The 21,746-nt window shown below is 42.0% G+C and overlaps 1 protein-coding gene across 1 annotated transcript in view; it reads left to right on the forward strand.

Annotated features, from left to right (window-relative positions):
* CRYBG3 (crystallin beta-gamma domain containing 3) overlaps window positions 1-21,746 on the forward strand; it is a 126,518-nt gene that overhangs the window by 67,392 nt on the left and 37,380 nt on the right. Inside the window, exons 8-12 of the mRNA XM_058661778.1 lie at window positions 4,373-4,509; window positions 5,704-5,818; window positions 7,216-7,251; window positions 9,601-9,731; window positions 13,313-13,439. Of these exons, the coding sequence (XP_058517761.1) occupies window positions 4,373-4,509; window positions 5,704-5,818; window positions 7,216-7,251; window positions 9,601-9,731; window positions 13,313-13,439 (546 nt within the window). The remainder of the gene's footprint in view (window positions 1-4,372; window positions 4,510-5,703; window positions 5,819-7,215; window positions 7,252-9,600; window positions 9,732-13,312; window positions 13,440-21,746) is intronic.

Genomic DNA, 21,746 nt, shown 5'->3' on the forward strand with positions numbered 1-21,746 from the left:
CAGCTTCCTTTTTCCAGCCCTGTCAAACTTTGTCTATTGATAGCTTTGTTTTCATGGCAGTTATTGCCATGTTTGTTTCATCATCTTAATTATAGTTGTACACATTTGAACAATCAAAACTTTAATGTCAGGGGTAGACATTTAACTTGGTGGGAAGATGCCTGTGTCCCATAACGGAGCCCTTGGGTTCTGCCTCTGATTCCAGCTACTCAGTAATGTAGACCGTGGGTGGCAGCGAGTTATGGCTGCAATTGTTGATGTATGCTGCTTACGGGGAAGACCTGGTTTGAGTTCCCAGCCTGAATCCTAACCTGGCCCTTTTCATTGCAGGCATTTGAGGAGTCAACCAGAACATAGAAGTACCCTCTCTTCCTCTGCTTCTTTTTCTCTGCCTCTCACTTGAAAAACAATAGCAAAATCTATAGTAATGCCCTCTTTATAAGATAATACTTTCAGGCCCGGAACAGTAGCCTAGCCTGCTTCCCATCCAGCCCCCTGCTTGTGGCCTGGGAAGGCAGTTGAGGATGGCCCAAGGCATTGGGACACTGCACCTGCATGGGAGACCTAGAAGAGGCTCCTGGCTCCTGGCTTCAGATCAGCGCAGCACTGGCCGTTGCTGTCCCTTGGGGAGTTAACCAACAGATGGAAGACCTTCCTCTCTGTCTCTCCTTCTCTCTGTATATCTGACTTTCCAATAAAAATAAGTCTTTTAAAAAAAGATAATACTTTCACACTCTGCTGTGAATAGAAACAGCAGTTCCCATCAATTCTCAACAACTATAAACTCTAGAAGTCATCTTTGCCTTCAAGTGAAATCAACTGAGGTTTCTCAGTTTATTTATTTCTCAGTTTATTAGAATGTATGAGAATAGAAAATTGTACTGTGTTTCCTGTATACTTAGTATTATTAAAGGTCTGACTTTATTTTGTTTCCCTTTGACCCTCAGTAAGGAACCAGGAGATCTGTTCTTAGATCAGGGATTGAATGTGTTTTATGTTAGGTGGAAAAAATACATTTCTTTCTCTATTTTTCTAATTGATTTTTGTTCTGTTTCACTTTTATGTTGCTGCTTTTAGAATTATATAAAATACTTCTAAAAACTTGTGGAAAATGGAGTTAAAATTACTTACATGCAGAAAGATTTTGTAATCCATACATACCAAGAGTCTACAAAAAGCCCAGGAAATTTTGCATTATGAAAAACTTACCTGAATTTCACAAATTTTTGTACAAAATTCACTTTGTTAAGATTTCTTTTTATCTTACTTGAAAGTTAGAGTTACAGAGAGAGACGGAGGGATACACAGAGAGAAGGCGCTCTTCCATCACCTGGATCACTCCTCAAATATTAGGCCACAACAGGCAGAGTTGGGTAGATCTACAGCCTGGAGTCAGGAACTTTGAGTCTCTCACACAGGTATTGGGACTGAAAACCTTGGACCATCCTCTGTTGGCTTCCCAGGCCGTTAGCAGAGTGTTAGACTGAAAGTGGAGCAGCCAGGACATGGACCAGCACCCATATAGGATGCAAACGCTAAACCACTATGCTGACGCCACAAAATTAACTTTTGATTCCATTTTTTTCATAAATATTTCAAGTTATCACTATAGTATAAGCTTACAAATTTCTCTGTGGTATATGTTTGTAAGTTACATATGCAGAAAAATCTGGGAAGAGGTGACAGAGTGAGCTAAAGAAGTCTTAAATGAAGCTGTTGACTTTTATTTTTATTTTTTTTTTAAAGATTTTATTATTGGAAAGCCGGATATACAGAGAGGAGGAGAGACAGAGAGGAAGATCTTCCTTCCGTCCGATGTTTCACTCCCCAAGTGAGCCGCAACGGGCTGGTACGCGCCAATCCGATGCCGGGAACCTGGAACCTCCCCTGGGTCTCCCACGCGGGTGCAGGGTCCCAAAACTTTGGGCCGTCCTCGACTGCTTTCCCAGGCCACAAGCAGAGAGCTGGATGGGAAGTGGAGCTGCCGGGATTAGAACCGGCGCCCATATGGGATCCCGGGGCTTTCAAGGCGAGGACTTTAGCTGCTAGGCCACGCTGCCGGGTGAAGCTGTTGACTTGCAAGGCTAGTATAAGGCTCCTGTTAGTTGCTGCTATTGATTGCCGTGGTCCGGGCAGAATTATCCAAATTTTCTCAAAGGTGCTATTGCTGTGAATAGCTACCTTGAAGAGATCAAAGCTTATCTGTGAAATATTTCTTAGTCTACTGGATCAACATTTGAGATTCTAGTAAAATAGATGAGGATGTATGCCTTCTTAAAGGTTTTAACTATTTTCATTTTTTCACAGTATGTGTTTGTTTTTAGGATCTTACCTTCTGTGTTGTCGAAGTCCTGAAGGCTTCTAAGATTTTTTCCCCTGAAACTACACCACCCAAACATTGTTTGTGCAACACAATGTAGAGGAAGCTTGTTTGTGTGGGACACTTAGTTATGTATTCTCTTACTCTAGCCCAGATCCCTAGGGGAACATTAACAGAGTGCTAGTTGGAATAATGTTAGTAGAACTCTGTTATTAATAGCATACAAAAGAGCCTTGAGGATTGATTGACATTGTTGTCTATTTTTGAAATGAAACTATAGAAGGAGGTATATTTTTTATTTACCTGAAAGAGAATTTTAAGCTACACATCTCAATGCAGTGTGTTTTGGAACTAATTTATCTGAGAATGAGACATAAATTTGCTTGCTTTTTACATATTAAGCATGTGAAGGAATTCAAGGAAAGGCTCACAAATCAGAAATTTTTGTGTATAGAATTTTACAACTTAAAAAGTAAACTTGGTCAATCTGTAATAAGTGCTGTCTCTGATTGCAATTGCATTTACCTATTTCATTAAGGCATGTTTATTTGAATTTCACAGTGCTGTGAGAATTATGCCATTGAAACTGGAAATTTCTGAGTGCTGAGACAAGAGTTTGCAGAGAAGCATGTCTCTCTTCTCGCAAACGGGGGAAGATTGTGGCTTTGCTCCTCTAAGAACGGACAAGATCTTTTAAAAAGTTAATACTTGACTGTTCTAAACGATTTGAAAGGATAATAAAATAGAGAATTTTCGTACTAGTTGAAACTGGAGAAACGACAGTTTCAAGGGCCCAGGGGTTTGGAGAGTGCACGGGGACTGGGGTGACTGCAGTTGTGGGGAGTTGGTGTTGCTCACCAGCACAGTGTCATGTTCCAAAGAAGAAACAAATATGGATGTGATGCCGATGGGTCTTGAGACAAGGAGTGTCATGGGGAAATTGGTGTTCTGATCAGTTCGGCTGAATAGAGGGCAAATGGAGCTTGGCTGGTGGCTTTGACTTGGTCCACAATCAGCCTGGGCCTGACAGTGGATTGTGGTTGTAGAGATAAACGATTGACACGAGAAATTCCTAAGGGAAGGTTTGGCAGGACAAGGTGACAGTGGGGACTGATTTTAAAGACCTGTTCTGGAGTATAGGGTCGAAATTCACAATGCCTTTCTTCAAAACAACTTGCCCTGAACAAAATAGAATTCCACAAGTAGGAAAACGGATTTCCTTTGCCTTCACCTCTGATTCCTACTTCTTTTGTCAGTGCAAATTAAATAAACACACTGAAGAGGTAGTTCCCTTCTATTATTTATTTTTTAATGTTCCCCCCACGAAATCAAAATTTTTAACTCTTTTTTCGTTTATGGGTTTGTTATGCTTCTAAGAAGGAAGACCTACAGACATTTGGCATTCAGATAGTTTGATAACTTTGAGCACTGCTTAATGGAGCAAGACTTTAAAAACAGCACAGGAAAGAAATCTAGGGCCTGGCGTGGTGGCCTAGTGGCTGGAGCCTAGTCTTGTGTGTGCCAGGGTGCCAATTCATGTACTGGCTGCCCCACTTCCCTTCCAGCTCCCTGCTTGTGGCCTGGGAGGGCAGTGGAGGAATGTCCCAAAGTCTTGGGTCCCTGCACCTGTGTGAGAGGCCCCAAGGGAGCTCCTGACTCCTGGCTTCAGATTGGCTCAGCTTTACCTGTTGTGGACACTTGGGGAGTGGGCCAGCAGATGGAGGATCTTTCTGTCTCTTTCTCTCTGTGGATCTGAGTTAAGATGGATAAATCTTAAAAAAAAAAAAAAAAAAAAAAAAAAAGAAAGGAAAAAATATATATATGAGAAGAAATCTAGAATAATTTTCTTGTCCAAGTTTATGATTTTCATGCTATTAACATATCACTTTAGAAAAACTTGTTTGAAAAAATAGAGGAGAAAAAATAATTCCTGTGTGTGTGTAAATATAAAGAAAATCAAACAGTAATTGTGACTTGTGTTGCAGAGTGTGGAGAGTGCTGGACTGTGTGTCTCCAGAGGTCTAAGCCTAAAAGCCAAATGTTTCTTTTCAGGATTGCAGCATTCCAGAGATAGAACTTTGTTCACAGTCTGACCCAGCATGCTGTCCTGTCTTCATCCAGCGAGCTGTCCCCAATTTGGAAGAATTAAATATCCCCAAATCCATGTCCTTCACTGTGAAGTCAGGAGTGTATGTATCAGTTTGGGTTTATTGTAGTGGTTGATGACCAACAAAGTTAGCTATATATTTCTGTGTCAATAGGGAACAAAAATGTTTCAGAAATTTTAGTTATATTTGTGATACACAAGAAATACAGTTTGTGGGAGTTAGAAGTGATTCTGCTTATGGATCCAATTAAGGCTTTGTGATATAGCTCACAAGAGCGATGTGAAATTCTCAGATTTCATTCTTGGTCAGTGGATCCACAGTCTTACCCCCTATGCCTGACCAAAAATTCTGGACCCTGAATTCCAACAATGTCTAAGTGTTAATATTTACAGAATTCATGTACAATGCCAGACACACATCCCTTTCTTGCTCATTATTCCTGATACATGTCCATTTTTGTTTATTATTGCTCTGTTTTTATTAAGCACATGGTATATTCTTATCTTCATAATAGAGATGAGAGTACGTAAGCACAACTTTGATGCTTCTCCGGTTCCAAAGCAGTCTGTGGAACCTAAGCCGTAGTTCAGCCCCAGACTGATGTAGATCATACGTGTCTGGATGGCTGGCTCAGGACAAATCTCTCTTCTCTCTTGTTCTTATCTGCTCCAGTGCTGGTTGATGCACAGCTTGGGAGTCAGTGTGGGACAGCTTTCTTTGACTCCACCAACTGTGAATTAGAACTCTTGGGGAGACCTGGTAATTGGCCCTATCCAGGAGAAATGTTTCTGGTTAGCCATTTTGGCTAGAAGATAGTTGGGTCTTTTGGGAATCTTCTTTAAAATACTGTTCCTGAAGCAACAAGTAGAACTGACATGAATGCTAATAATCTGGGTCAAAATGTAGAATGGCTAGTGAATCCCCATTCTAATTGCCCTGGTTTTAAAAAGTGGAATATATAAGGATGCTTTTGATTTTAAGTTGCATACTGCTTGAATTAAAGATGCCACATGCTTTAGGTGTTAGAAAATTCTGAGAAAAGTGATGCCTGACACTAGGTAAGCTTAGCAGGTTATTATGGATGCACAGTGTATGAGTGTAAACACCCAATGTCATCTCACTGCTGTTAGGGTGTGATATCACTTCAGCTGTGTGGTACCAGTGGCATTCTCTGAGGGAGGTTTCTTTCTTTTTTTTTAACTGTCTTTTTCTTAAGGAACCAGACTAAAATGTTATTGTTATATTTTTTAAACAACTATTTTTTTTCTTATTTAGTTGGCTTGCCTACCCAAATATTAATTTTAAGGGGCGAGCTACTGTTCTGGAAGAAAACTGTGGGCTTTTTGAGATTTCTGCCACCGATGTGAAATCATTACATCCTCTTCAAATGGTAAGTAGATTTTTTTTAAAGATTTATTCATTTTATTACAGCCAGATATACAGAGAGGAGGAGAGACAGAGAGGAAGATCTTCCGTCTGATGATTCACTCCCCAAGTGAGCCCCAATGGGCCGGTGTGCGCCAATCCGATGCCGGGAACCAGGAACCTCTTCCAGGTCTCCCACGCGGGTGCAAGGTCCCAAGGCCTTGGGCTGTCCTCAACTGCTTTCCCAGGCCACAAGAAGGGAGCTGGATGGGAAGTGGAGCTGCCGGGATTAGGCGAGGACTTTAGCTGCTAGGCCACACCTCCGGGCCCGGTAAGCAGATTTTAAACATGGCTTTACCAAAAGCCTATGACTCCACAAATAAATAACCTATAATTGCTCATTCTTGCAATCTAAAGAAACGAACATGTCAACAGCTGAATTGGGTAAGCTATATAGTGCTGTTTCTTTATATTGTAGACAATTTATGTGACAACGTTTCTGAATTTAGTTGGTCAAGTTAGTTACCACACATGCAGTTTCTTAACAAGCACTTTTCTGAAGATCATGCATGTTTAAATGAAGTTCAAATTTTTTATGCTTACTAGAAAATTGTAGTAAGTTATACTCTTCTACTACAGTAAATGAATGATAAGCTCAGCATTAATAATAAATAAGCATTCCTGTCAATAGTTACTTAAAGAATAACAAAGTACCTACCATCCTTGTGTCGCTGTTGCAAGCATTTCTTTTTCCAGCAGCAAACTCTGCTAGCTCTGTTAAAAACTCTGTTAGTCTTGTCAAAACCACTTTGGTTTTCCTGTGCCTTTAAAGAGGCAAAAATCAGGACAAACTAAAAATTTTAAGAAACTCGAACATGTTGAGTAGCATTTGAAACAAGAAAAATACGTAGTTCAGATTTTATTATAGGGAACATCTTATCTCTGAGTACAAATGTGAATTTATGAAAACATCAACTGTGACAAAAGGTGTTAAAAGGAGAAGTGAGGTCATCTCTATGCTCTCTCTAGATTAGAAAGCCCAGATAATTGTAGGAAAGATCACTGGAGGTCCACCCTGCCAAATGAGTTTATGAAGTGGGTTTGAAATTGTACTCTTCCTAAGATGCTGCACAGTGGGGTGAGATGAACTGGTTGCCTCTGCTGCAGGCCTTATGCCTGATTTCCTTCCTTGTAGTAGCTATAGTCTGCAAAGTATCTTTTTCAGATGGCTTGGCCTAGGTGTGCTGATAGAGAGTAGTCTGACTTGTATTTTGAATACTGTAGAGTCCTGTTACAATTTAAAATACACCACAAATTAAATTTGATATTTGATTTTTACTGATCAGATTTTAATCTACACGTCACATACTTTCAGATATTTTAAATATTTATATATCTAATAATATATCTTGTCATCTTCAGGGTGGACTAAAAGTGGAAATGCCTATGAACTTGAAGGTAAGTCTTGAATGACTTTTGTAGCAAGCTAAAAAAGGTGAGTATTAATCATTAACTGTTGTGCACTGTTTGAATATGTGATCAGACCTAATGAGTGGATGTTGGGTGGATGAAAGTGTATGAACAGAATGTGTGTGGGTGATCTGCATGTGGCTAGACATAGTGGGGTCAGTTTGAAATGATGGAGGTCTGTGCCAACAACCCAATCAAATCTCCACGTGTCTAAAACAGTGTGTAAAGTTGTTAGGTTCTGTTTGATTTTGGTAGAGGGAATGGGTTAGCATAGCATTTAGATGCTCAAGCTTTTATGTTTTGGGAATCATATGTATTAGAGTTTTAAACAGTAGTTATGCCTGAGTTCCTGGGTTTCACTCTCAGAATCACTATTCACACCTGGATCAGAAGAACTCAGAGCTTCGCAAATGATTCTGACATGCAGACAAAGTTGCAAACTACTGATCTGATAGTTTCAGTGCTCACTGTTACAGTCTTTAGCCTGATGAGTCACAGCTCTGGAGACCACCAGGCTGACTGTGACAAATTGGGGGGTGTATGAATGGGTTGGGTATCATACTTGGTCACAGTTTACAAGTTTTTAGATATTACCTCATGGCTTACTAATGAAAGAATTACTTCTTATTGTGAGTGTTGCCATAATGTATAATAAGGCTTTGATCATTTCAAACATAGCACCCTGGGAAAACATAGTATGTGGGAAACAGCAGGATTGATATTGTATATGTTTTTAGCCTATAAAAAGTCAGTTCTTAGAAATATAGAATCTCTAATTTGTTATGTGTGTTTAGCTAAGCCACGAGAAGGCTTGGAGAAGCAATGGTGGTGACCAGCTGGTGTGTGAGTGGTCTGACCCCACCCCATCGCACAACCCCATGCTGGGCCACACTCCTGTTGCCCGTAGCCCAGAGCCTGATCATTCCTGACAGAAAACTGGAAGATGGGGAAGAGGCAAATACATTCTTCAGAATTTCTGAAAACCAAGAACTTCTGCCTGTCCAAAGAGAACATAGGCAACAACAGTGTTTCTCCAAAGGAAGCATTAAAGCATTGGCTGGGATTCAACCATGCTCCTTCATCACCCCCACAGGCCTTGGCCTGTGGGCCAGATGATCCACAGCCATTGCTGGAAGGCAGGGGACCTGTTGGAGGTGATGGCAGAAGAGGAAGAAGAGAACAGGTGGAGAGGGACCTACTTGCCATCCACTGTGAAGCCAACCCCCACTGTTCAGGAGCCTCCCTGTGCCATGGACCGGCCTTGTCCTCTCAGGACTGGCTCAACCCAAGTCCCTTCCCCGGTGCGTGTTGAACAACCCTGACTAAAGGGTGTCTCCACCATCTGCAAATATAGCTCTGCAGCTCACTGAGAGGCGCGAGGAGAAACTGCAGATATGTTAAGTTCTGAAGCCCCATAGCATGGCAAGTGTAACCCGTGAAGAAAGTTAAATGAGACTCAGAACTTTTCTGGAAACAATTAACAGAAACAGAATGCTTGAGTGAAATTTAAGAAGCAACGATAGTCAAGGAGGAAGGCAACTTTCATGACCTGACGTCTCTGGGAGCAGAACATGGAGTTGAGGACCAAACAGGCTGGAAAGGCAAAAAATGACCTCACGGAATTAAAACAGGAAGTAAGCTTGCTGCAGGTGCTTCAGCACTTGGACTTGGCCAAGTAGGCCAGGCCAGGCTGTGTCACTCCGCCATTCTTACCATGGTGGAGCAGAACAGAGCTGGCCTTGCCCATCCCGTACATGGTCATGAGCAGTGCTTACTTATCCGTAAAACAACTGGCTTCTGGATTCAAGGCTTTGACACATGTGACTGAAACCAGTAAAGAGAATTTCAGAAATTAAGGATGAGAAGGAAACCTTTGAGAACCAACACCTGTATGGTCTCCATACCCACAGAGGGGGACCTGAAAGAAACTCTTGACTCCTGGCTTTGGTCTGGCCCAACCTTGGCTGTGTAGCAATTTGGGGAGAAAAATGAGCCACAGAAGATCTTTCTGTTTTTCCCTTCACTGCTGCCTCCTCCTCCTCCACCTTCTCTTCCTTTCCCCCTTTTCTCTCCCTTCTTTCTCCCTCTCCTACCATCAGCTATAATCCAATTTATCCCAAGAGGTGGTCCTCAAATTTTGGTGACCACAACAGTATAGTTATGCCAATAATTTGAGAGAAACATACCATTAAGATCTTTTACATTTATGGTGATTAAAAACATACATTTCTTGTTAGTATCAGATACTACTATAAGCACAAATATCGTGGTTGTTACTGTTGCTGGAGTAATATGTATGCTAAAATATGAACATGTTAGTTTTTTTATATTTTTCAGGTTATTATTTATGAAAAACCTCACTTCCATGGAAAATACAAAGAATTTAGTGAACACATAGATTCTGTCCCTAATTTTTTAAAAGATGATGACTTTCATGGAATTGGATCAATTCGTGTCATCGGTGGAGTGTGAGTGTTGTCTTTTCAATATTTTATTTAGTATATTTTTTAAGATAAGCAGAGAAAATATGCAATTGGTAGAACAAAAAAAGATCTTTTCAATCTAAAAATTTATATCCTTCCTGTAATTTAATAGGACATAAAAAATATTGGTTACTTTTGGCTTTCTCTGAACTCTTGTTGGGATCCAAGTGAGATAGATTGTGGAATAGTTTCTAAAGCTTCAACACTTAGTATTTCTAAGCACAATGTGGAACACACGAGTCACAGAATAAAGTTATTTTTTCACAGATTATGAGTGTAGGTGTCTAGCTTTTACCCTCTGTTCTGCTGATTTTAGTTAATTACATACTGAGGATCTCGGTGTAATAAGCCCTCCCTCATGCAAGGAGGATTCTGGGTTCTGTGTTTCCAAAGCCAAGGGCTTTTGACGTTGGTTGCCTTTTCTCCTCTACTGTTGTTGAAGAATGCTTTCCAGAATTCTGGGCATGAACATGCGTGTGATATCCTGCTACCCTTTGATGTCAGTCAGCACTAACTGGGGGCAGAAACCCTATAGAATCTGTAGTTCAGTTGGGATATGCCTTTGTATTCATATGCTGGAAGGTAAAAGTGCAGAGAAGAAACTTACCCCTTCTCTTAGCTAACTTAGTCAATCCGATGCTAGAATCCCCCTAGAAAAATACATTGTTTCATTGTTGATATGCTGCTTGTTTTTGGAAGTTTGGGTCACTGTATCCTAAGCATCACACTCTGTTGGTGTTTGCTGTTGCATTTTACAACTTGTTTAATCTATTCTGCCAAGGGCATTGCTAAAACTTAATATTCATGGATGTTGAATGATTTGCCTGAAGTCACTAAAGAGTCTGTATTTAGAACTCAGACTGGGCAGTGTGTGACAATAAATGATTTGATAGCTATGCCAGCATGAAGTTAAGAGACTATAGTATAATACATAAGCACATGACCTCAAAGACTGATCCAACATATTGGCAATCATTTAATTCATTGTCGTTGAATTTTAGAAAGAAAATATTTGGGAAACTAGAAGAAAAACCTGGTTTGAATAAACACATTTTTGTGTGTGTGTGTGTTTCATTCTCTGGTTTGTGGACACACATGCTTGTTGTTAACACTGTTGGAAAACATCTTTGCCTTTCGCTCTCCTTTGAGTGAAAAATGTTTTTCCTATTAACTGCATTCATTTAAAACTAGTCTTCTACTTCCCGGAAAATTGTCAGTTAACATTGAGTGTGATGCACATTGTTTTTCTCAAGATTCTTACAGCAATTTCATGTAAATCACAAGCAAATGTGATTTCACCGTAATATAGCACACACGGTTTTGGTTTTATGTGACAATAACAGGGAAAAATGTAATGAATGTAATGTCCCCATTTAGGAATGAATTGCTGGCTTCATTATATTTTTTTTTTTACCATTTCTACTATTTTTTATTTTGTTCACTGTTTCTTTTTTTCATCCCTTTCTCATTCTACAGATTCTGGGAAAAAGTGAAATTGATGTCTCTTAATTTTCCTCAAATAACATGTACATTTAAATATTCAAAGTTAATATATAAATTGAATCTTAATCAAAACTTAATCTATTAAGAATATCTTACAAGGCTTTTGAACTACCATTAAGTGATAGGTATATTAATTGTAATTTATCTTTTAAACATTAAATCATAATTGAAAGCATGTTTTAGGAACCACATTTTATGGAAGAAAGCTTAGAATTTTGTGAATTAGGGTAGGTGCAGTGGTTCAACAGGCTAATCTTCCTCGTGCAATGCCAGCATCTTGGCTTACAACCCAGCTGCTCCACCTCTGATCCAACTCCCTGCTTATGGCTTAGAAAAGCAACAGAGGATGGCCCAATTTCTCGGGTCCTTGCACTCATGTGCAAAACCCAGAAGAAGTTCCTGGCTTCAGATCAGTTCAGCTCTGGCTGTTGTGGTCATATGGAAAGTGAACCAGGGACATGGAAGACCTCTGTCTCCCCTCTCTATAAATCTATCTTTCTAGTAAATAAATAAATAAATAAATACATCTTTAAAATAAATCATTTTTTAAAATTTTGTGAATTGTGAATTTTATTTCCAACTAGCTTAATAAATAAATAGTGTTGGTTTCTTTACATATTACAAATGAATTAAGATGTTTTCTTAGTAGAAGGTTGATTCAATGCATGTGAACAGTTCACCCATACCCCTGACCCTACCATATATTTGCTTACAGAAAACTAGGAGAAGCTAGTGATTATTCTGCACCCTATAAGAGCAAATCTTTCGAACATTTTTGTATCTTTGCAACTCTGGTTAGGGTAGAGTGAGTAGAAACAATAGTAGGCATTCCTTGTAGGCTTCATTTCTGTCAAGCTTCTAGATAAGTCCCCAACTCTCGAGCTCAGAATAAGGATCCTTGGATGTCTAACTTGTTCAGCAATATGGTTGAGCCAGAGTTTACTAGATCAGTGTATTTTCTAAAGCATTTTGGGCCACATCTCATTAGATACTATGAATTACTTCACTAAAAAAATGGTGAATTGGGGCCCAATGTTGTGAGTAAAGCTGCCTCCTGTGATGCCAGCATCCCATTTGGGTTCCAGCTCATGGCCTGGCTGCTCCACTTCCCATCAGCTCTCTGTTACTGGCCTGGGAAAGCAGTGGAAGATATTCCAAAGATTTGAGCTTTTAAAAGAACTAGATGAAGCTCCTGGCTAAGGCTGGCAATTAGAGTCATCTGGGAAATGAACCAAAGGATGGAAGCTCTCTCTCCCTCTCTCTTGTTTTACTTTATTTTAAAATAAATCTTTCCTTAAAAATACGTTTCATGGAGGGGTTTAACAGCTAATGGTGTTCATCAGCATTCTGTACTGAGAGTTTTAGATTAAAAGTCAAGGAACTTTGTTCCTGGAAAACACCCAGCCACAATGCTTCCTGTTTCCATAAGCCCTGTTGATGGAATGGTGGGACCAGCGTTTCGACTCAGGAGTATTTGTCGACATCTTTGTGTACATTTAGGGTCCGGGGGCTGCCACCAGCTACGTCACATTGCCCAGTTGCTCTTCATTGTACTCTACTGTTCTTTGATCTGAAGCTTGATGAGAAGTTTGCTTGATTTAAACCCCAAATAGTTTTCAATACAGTAGTCATTTTGTGGTTCCGGAAACCTTAATCAGCGAAATGAGAATGATTATCTTTTGAGTCCCAATGTGGGCCTTAACTTTTCTCAATTTCAGTATGTACTTTCTGTTTTCTTTTTTCTTTACTTGGCAAACTATTCTCTGTGTACACTGGGATGTCTCAAGTCATTCCACAGACATGTAAGAACATTGTTCTGTTCCATTTCTGTAATTAAACTTTTGTTGAGTCTAGTTCAACTAAACTGTGAAAGTCATTGACCCATGAAGCATAAGCCCTTTGTACACCTGTCAGTAAGAAGGTAGTGATTAGGTTGCTTTTTTCAAAATACAGAGATGAATGACTCTGTGCTTTATCATGATTTTTTTCCTGTTAGCTTCTTGATTATAACTTTCTTGATGTTAACTGTAACTGATTAAATTGACTCTCCTCTATATTTCTAGGTGGGTTGCCTATGAAAAAGAACATTTTAAAGGGCAACAGTTCCTGCTCGAAGAAGGAGACTTTGAAGACAGTAGTACCTATGGGGCACTAAGCACTCCCATCATGTCTTTCCGGTACTTGCAAGCTGTGAGTTAGCTTCCATATCTTTAATTTTCTACCTGTGTTATCTGTTCATGAAAATTGGGCATGATTACTGGTGAAATATGAGAGCTTATAAGATATTTCTAATATTGGAGTGCCTACTCTCTGCTTCTGCCAGGGCTGGTGGAGTGGGCCTGGGGACATGTGCACTTGTTTGGGTCCCAGAGGGCAGAGGGAATAGGGTTCTAGGCTGGCATGCTGGTATGGTGTACTAGTGGACCGGATTCAATGACTCATGCACATGCTTGGGTCTTGGGCAGGACCCCAGGCCAGTGCACTGGCATGGGCCTGGGGACTCATGCACATATTTAGATCCTAAGCAGGTGAAGGGGTAGTGTCGCAGGCCAGGTTGCTGGCATGGCATGCTGATGAACTGGATCAGGGGGGACCCATCTATACACTTGGGTCCTGAGTGGATGGACAGAATTCGAGGTCAATATACCACCCTGTCTGAAGACCAGGCTGCGAAACCTGTCTGTTTGGGAGTATGGATGCTTTTAGAATGCTCAGAGAAGTGGGGATAAGTAGGAGTGGGGAACACTGGGGGAATATGTTACAGGTGAGAAATGACTTCTAGGGAAACTTACACTGATCAGGCCATTGTTCTTGCAGGTAAATGATGGGGCTGAGACCAAGTGGTTTGGAGGAGAGAAACTCAAGGGCTTTTCTGGGTCAGAACAGTGCACCAGCCACATGGGAGACCTGAGCTAGGCTAGGTAGCATTGACCACCACTGACCAATCTAGGGGCAGATTGCTGTGGGGGATATGTGAGCTCACCCATATTGGACTGCAATATCTTCTGGTTTGCTCAAAAGCTGGGTGTGGCAAAAGTGCAAACTAGTTATTACTATAGAACTCACCAGCACTCATTGGAACTGGGGTTGAGAACAGGCCAGGCTGATCCAACCTGCAACACCTACAGGTGCACCCAAGAATTAAATGTGGAGTGGGCCAAGCTGCAACATCCACCAGCACATACAAAGGCCAAGACTGGGGGTCAGGAAAGGGCCTAGCACATGCTAGTACTTGCAAGATCTGAGTCTGGGGGTGGGACTGTTGGGAGAACTTGAGAAATTCCCCTAGTGGCCAGCTCCCACTGGTGAGCACATGAGTCAGGCCTGGGTATTGGTCAGGCCAGGCAAGGCGGGTCCACTTGTTGGCAGGTGTGAAAGGTGGTTCAATGTGGGGCATACTGGCCAGAACCAAACCAAACCATGGGACACTGGCATGTGTAGGCCATGCTGAGCAGGGCTAGGCTATCACATCTACTGGTTTGCATGATAGCCAGGGATGAGGGAAGGCTGGGGATGGCTAGGCTGTAGCACCCAGGGGCAGGGAATGGGGACAGGCCAGACTAGGACAGACTGCAAGCATCCAGTAGCAAAGGCTAAGACAGCATGGTTATGTTTGGCTGTGCAGAGCAACCATTGGCCTGTGCGAAATCTGAGAGTAGGCCTGGTCAGGGAGCTAAGGGCATGCCCCTGCTGGGCTGTGGTTCCCACTGATTAGAGCTGGAATGGGGGCAATAGACTGACCATGGCTGCAGCATCCCTTGGCATGGGTGTGGACTGGACTGGATAAGTAAGGGAGTACCAGAGTGGGCCAGATTCCAGCACTCACTGGTGCCTGCAAGATCCAGAATGGGTGTAAGACAGACTGGGCTAGGTCTCAGCACCTGCTGTGAGAGCCAGGTCTAGGGGTGGGCCAGGTGAGACTGGGCTGTAGTAATCCTTGTTAAGAGTTGGGTTGGGTGTAGGACAGTGAATGCTGGCCCATGCCCATTCCGGCATATGAATGATTGTGAATGCCAGGACAGGGTGTGGGCCAAGTCAGGTTGGCTAAGCACCCTGATGTGAACAAGATCTGTGACTGGAAGGTAGCTTGATAGAGAGGCCTGGGAAATTCCTCTGTCAAGATATGGTTCCTTCTGGTATATGCAAAAACCAAGGCTGAGAACAACCCACATCAGGCCAGGTTATAATACCTGCTAGCATACAAGTGAGTCTGGGTGCAGGTCTGGCTGCAGGCTTGGCCAATTTACATTACCCAGTGAAAGATGTGAGAACCAGGACAGGGTGCAGGGCAGGGCAGGTTTGGCCACAATATCAATCAGTTCACATTAGGGCCAGGACTGGAGGCTAGCTAGGTTAAGCTAGGCTGTAGCACACACCAGCATGAGCTGTAACTGGAGGGCAGGCCAGGTAGAGCAAGGTTATAACACCCACTGATGGATGCCAAGGTGAGCTGAGCCATACCAGACTGGACCACATCACCAACCAGTACCCATCAGCACATATAAGACTCCAGGGGGGCATGCATTCATGCCCAGTAAGGGTGCTGTGGGGCCTCCCCTGCGGGACTACTATTCCCTCTGGTGAGCATGAGAGGTGGTACTTGGGGCAGACCAGGCTGGGCAGAATTGCAAAACCCATTGGCCTGCATGTGAGCAGGATCAGGGGAGAGCCAGGCTGGGTTAAGCAACCATATCCACTCTGGCATGAGGCAGACTAAGTACAGACTGGAGGCAAGTATTATTAGGCTAGACCACAATACCATCTGGAAAGTGCAAGATATGGGGCTAGGAGTGTGCCTAGTGGGGAAACTTTGGGAATCCCTCTGATGGACTGCAGTTCCTATGGGTTAGAATGAGAACAGGGCTGGGGGCAGGTCTGGCTGGGCAGGTGGTAGCACTTCCAGCATTAAATGTGAGCTCGATAGTGGGGTTGTTTGGGCTGAGCTAGGCTGCAGCACCCATCAGTGTGTACAAGAGCTGAATTGGATGCGGGACAGACTGACTGAGTCTGCTGCACATACTGATTTGTAGGAACCAGGGCTGGGCTGGGGGCAGGACAGGTAGTGGTTATTGGGGGTTGTTCCAATTAGGCTGTAGTTTTCACTGGTGTACATGAAGGCAGAGTATGTGGTAGGCAGGGTTAAGCTGGGCCACAGCATCATTGGTTTGCATTTGAGACAGGGCTGAGAACAAACCTGACCAGGTGACTACATCCGTGTGTGTGTAAAATCACAGGATCTATGGTCTGACTATGGAGTGCAGGTGTCAGAACTGGGGCTCCTCAGTTGCTGAAGCCAGTGCAGTGAACAGCATGCTCAGATGGGGCCATGACAGTTCATTGAGGCCTGCAGAGGATGTCTAGTGCCTTGGCAGAAGATGGAAGGAAAACAAATTGGACCTCTGTCCCAGCCAAGTTTGACAGCAAGTATCTGAGTGTCTGGGCAAATTGAGATTCTAGAGTGGACTATGTCAACCAGTTGACTCTGGAAGGATTTCCTCAACCTTGGAGCAATGAAATCAACAGCACCTCAGAATTATTAAAACCACTTAAGCAGTACCTTCAGAATATGCTTCACATCGGGAACCCCAGTATGACACCAAGTGGCAGTCCTCCATCCCAGGGTGCTGATGCAGTTAGGCTGTTGGGAGCAGCGCTCTCCTCATCTCTCCCCATTTCCAGCAGATGTGGGAAGGAAAAAAAAATGGAAACCATTGTTTCATCCACTTCCCCCCATTCTTCAATTATTCCCACCCTAATCAATGGTCCTTATGGACATACATCCTTCTCAACTGTGTAAACCATCAAAACTAAAATAGGTTTCTTTTAAAAAATGTTTCTAACATTTGAAAACATTAAACCTTATGGCTTATATAACTTGACATCATTGTTATATTCTGTACATTTTTGATCAGTTCTTCTATAATGAGCTGTTAGAAATGAAGTGGCCAGATAGTCTCAACATTTCAAGTTTGGTGTGCTTGGTTATGATTGGATTAAGTGCAAAGTGCTCACAGTGACCAGCAAACATTGTTAGCTGGTTATCCCTCTTGAAGTAGAGCGAGAGATTTAAGAGATGGAGTTTCAAGAAAAAGTTAACCAAGTGGAAAATTTCTAGGACAGGGTGAAAGGGAAAAGTAAGCACTTTTTAGAAAGAGATTAACACATGCTAATGTGTAAAGTAAACTTTGTAAGCCATTGGTTCTTAGAGGGGGAGGGCTATTAGAGGTTGATTTTATGCCTACAGGGGCAGTTGAATGTGTCTTGGGAAAGTTTAGATTGTCCTGTGGGAGTGGGTGGCAAGAGGGATGGAAATGATGGCTGGGTGGAGGTTGGAGTGACACACCTAGTGACTAGAGGGCATAGATGCTGTTAATCTCTACCATGGGACAGTTAGTTTCTAAAAGTAAGTATAATGTTCAAAATGTTAGTAGTGCAGAAATGGACAAACTTACCATGTCAGTGTAACAGTGCTATGTTTGGAGAAATGTAGCTAAGAAATAGTATTGGTGGGCGGTGGCGGGGGGACAGGGGCTCCAGAAACAGTCCGGAGTCACATAACGAGTGTCCCAGGATAAGTTGAAAGAGGTCAGAGTTTTTTCTTGACAGTAAGTCACTGATGGACTTAAACCTAGTGAACATGACTAAATCAGTGGCTTAGAAAGATCTCTTTAGTGACCGCATTGATATATGATAAAGTGAAGTAGATAAAGCTGACAGTGAAAGGACTCTGGAGGCATGATGTTCGAGAGTTCTGAAGACACGAGAGCTGGACCAGGTTGAAGCTGGAAGCCAGGAACTCAATCCAGGTTTCCCAAGCTGATACTGTGGATCCAGCCACTCGGGCCATCAGCTTCTGCCTCCCTGGGAGCCAGACCTGGGTCATGAACCCAGGTGCTCTGATGAGGGATGCAGAGTTCCCAACCAGCGTCTTCACTGCTGTTCAAATACTTTCCTTCCTAAGTTCCTACCCAGGGTGCTATCTCATTCTTAACCTTTCACCTCCCATTGTATCTCTCACTTGATGCCGCTGATGGATAGTCACCAAAAATAGCTAGCTAAGCCATTAGTCTGACCAGGTTCACTAGATCTCAAATCCATCAGTAGCTCACTGTTAACTAAAACAAACTAACAGCAGCAACAAACCTGAATCACTCCACATGGTATGTGGACATTCATTAGTGAATACTTAACATGCCCTGAACTTTTTAGATACTCCCTTATAGCAACTGGGGAACTGAGAGGTTAGGTACTGTGCATGTGTGGAACAGAGATCTGAGGATGGGTTTATTCTAGAACCCATGTTATTTTTAGCCATTTTTTTTTTTTTGGTTCCAATTGCCTATTGAACTGAAAAGCACCAAAGCAGGAAAAAACAATTTCATTTTGTCGCAGGCTTATTAGCATTTCATTTATAACTGTTAATGTAGGATCACATTGTTGACAGTACACAAATACACATATCTAAAATAAATACGTATGTGATTTTTCCACCTTACCTATTTATACTTTAAATATATGTTCATTGAAATATTTTCAGATACAATATAGTGAAAGTGATCTATATTTAAACAACATGAAATTCCTGTATGTTTGGGGAGTATGTAAACATTTGTGGGGCCAGCACTGTGGCACAGAAATTAAGCTGTTTTCAATGCCAGCTGCCCCTGTTGCAGGCATTTGGGAAGTGAACCAGAGGCTGCAGGATCACTTTTTCTCCCTCCCTCTCTGTAATTTTGTAATTAATACATAAAATAAGTATTTTTAAAGGTATTTTTTATTTTTTTTTAAATGGTAGGAAAATGTAAGTAGAAGATAAATTTATTTTAATGCCAAGAATTTTGAAATCCTTGTGTAGTTATTTCACACTACATATTTTCCACTAACTTTTTTGAGGATCCCTCTTACATATCGTGAAAATATTTTTAAATTTGCTTACAAAGTTATGCTTTGTAAAGTTAAATAAGCCCCAGACACAGCATGTAGTTGGAAAGTTCTTAAAGTATTGTGACTGTGAAATACCTGCTTAAGTTAATAGAGCTGATGTGGGCCATCTCCGTGATGTCCCCATATGGGTCTTTACTCTGGGAAAGAGTGAACAACACATCCATAATCTCCGTCAAAGTGTAATGTGAAACAAACAAGAGGACAGAAAGAAAAACCATACTGTAATGCAGTCCTAAAACATCCTGGCTTTAGTATACGGAACACTGTGAATATACTGAGGTCAAATACCGGCCATGTTCCTTGGGGAAAAAGTGATCTGAGTCCCAGAATGTTCTGGAGAGGACAACCAGAAATCCATTCCTATTTCCAAATGAGTCATTCAGATCTGTTGGCTTGATGACCCTTAAGAGAGAGAGAGAGGTTCGAAAAGAATATTTGGACTCCAGCAAATTTTTATTTCTTGGCGTCCTCAATAGAATTTTTTTGGTGTGCTTGCTTTTAATCAGTTTTATATCAGCTTACCTTTTGGAGTTGTTTTTGTTATGATTTTCAGTCTTTGATACCAGGGCTCTGACACCAGATGACCTGCAAGCAAGACCACCCATTCTCCTGTGTTACTGAGTGTACCAGACCCCCATCAGAGTTCCGTATCACACTGTCCTCTAGAGCTTGCAGTGCAGAGCTCAGGGGCCCAACCAACTGAGGCATTTTGTGAAATGTGAAAGTAATCAAATTATTGGTCCCTAAGACTTGTCTTTAGGCCTTCTAAAGCAGCTGCTCTTAGTTTTCTCTAAAATAGGATGTGCTGTACCTGAGACTGTGATAAGCTGTCAAAGAGCCTTAAAAAACATAAAGTTGAAATATAATTTTTGAAGTTACTACAGCATTTTTCATTCTTCTGAAGCAGTGGAGTTCCACGTTCGGGACTTTTCAGTGTTGAGGATGGCCACAACCTGGTAACCTCTTTGTGACTCTCAGGGCATGTTGTGGTCACTTCAGAGAAGGGAGGTGAAAATTTTTTTTTTGCTTTATAATATTTTTAATTTAGCATATTTAATGTTATTGTGTATGTGGCCTCTGGAGGCTTAATGCCATGTCACTGGACCTAGAGACCATCACATGATCCTGAACACATGAGCTGCCCCCTACTCCTGCAATCTTATCAGGGACTATTAGGTGGGGTAGGGGCTGGAGGGGAGAGAAAAAAATACAACTAGAGATAGACAATTCCCAAGTCCCAAGAGTGGTAGTGGAGATATCCCTGTCATTGAAACTGCTGAAGAACGCCTCCCCTTGTGGTTCCTCTGCAGGACTAGACAAGGCCCCACAACAAATCCTCACAGGAGCCCTGACCTGGTTAACTCTCCAGCACAGTGGCAGGGAGCAGAGGCAAGCCTCGATGCCTGGGATGTTGGAGGCTTGTCAGTATATAACCAGGTCAGCTGATGGGCACTCGGGTTGTACCCATCTCAATACTCCAGTTGGGAAGCTTATTCTGGGGCTTTTAGAGGACATACAGACTGTTAAACCTTGATTTCTTCATCTGGAAAATGGTATTATGAAATGAATATGTGTACGTGCATGTATGTGAAATAGCTTTTCACTGTTTTGAAGAATATATGCAATCTTTATGAATATAAATTGCTCAACCTTTAAGAAAGCTTTCTTAAAATGGGGCTTCAGTGTCAGGAAGAATGAGCAATATAACTCTTTTTCATATACTGCTAAATTACTTTCCAAAATAGTTACTCAATCTGTATTCCACCAGAAATGTCTTCTGATGAAACTGGATTATTTAGTTACTTTTAATTTTTAATTTTCTCCTTAATATTGTTTACATAGTTGAGAGAGATGCATGCCCATGTGGCCCTGATTAGGTGGGGAGGGTTCGAGGTATGGAGGAAGATGGAACGAATATTTTAGTCCTTTTTTTCCCTGTCTTTTATTCTGTGTCTTCTTGGGGACAAGGAGGAGGGAAGGAGGCCACCCCTTGCTGTCACATTACATCAGCACCCGGGGATGGGGATGGTCATTTGACAATGTTTTCGAGAACCCGTTGTGGGGAATAATGTTCCAAGGGTGATATTTGAGTTATTTTGGTAGTTCTGTGACATTGTTGGCTTTGCAACACTGGGGTTGAGAAAATCTTTGTAAGTTCTGTTGGCTGACAAAGTCTACCCTAGTGCATCCATTGACCTAGGCCCTTGCTGCAAAGCTTGGCCAGGAGAGTTGTCCATCCTGTTCTGATTTCTATCCTCTAATGAGGCACTTGACATCTTCTGCTGGCCTAGATTGGCTGGCTGTGTTAGGTGCTCTGTGTGCATCTGGGCATGCTATCCACAACACAATCTTCAGCAATTGAGGAGGTTCAGTGCTAATACATGCCCTCTTTGCTTGGACCACATATATTGTGACTATCACCTGTGGCCAAGACTTGATTCCAGAGGTCTGGTTAGTAAGTCTTCCAGGAAAACTCACCTGACCTCAGACTTGGACTCTTGTGTGCGCCAGCTTATGCAGGGTCAGATTTAGTCTGTCACCTACAGCAGCCAA

The sequence above is a fragment of the Ochotona princeps genome, chromosome 3 (genome assembly GCF_030435755.1).
Source record: "Ochotona princeps isolate mOchPri1 chromosome 3, mOchPri1.hap1, whole genome shotgun sequence".
Classification (NCBI taxonomy): Eukaryota; Metazoa; Chordata; class Mammalia; order Lagomorpha; family Ochotonidae; genus Ochotona; species Ochotona princeps.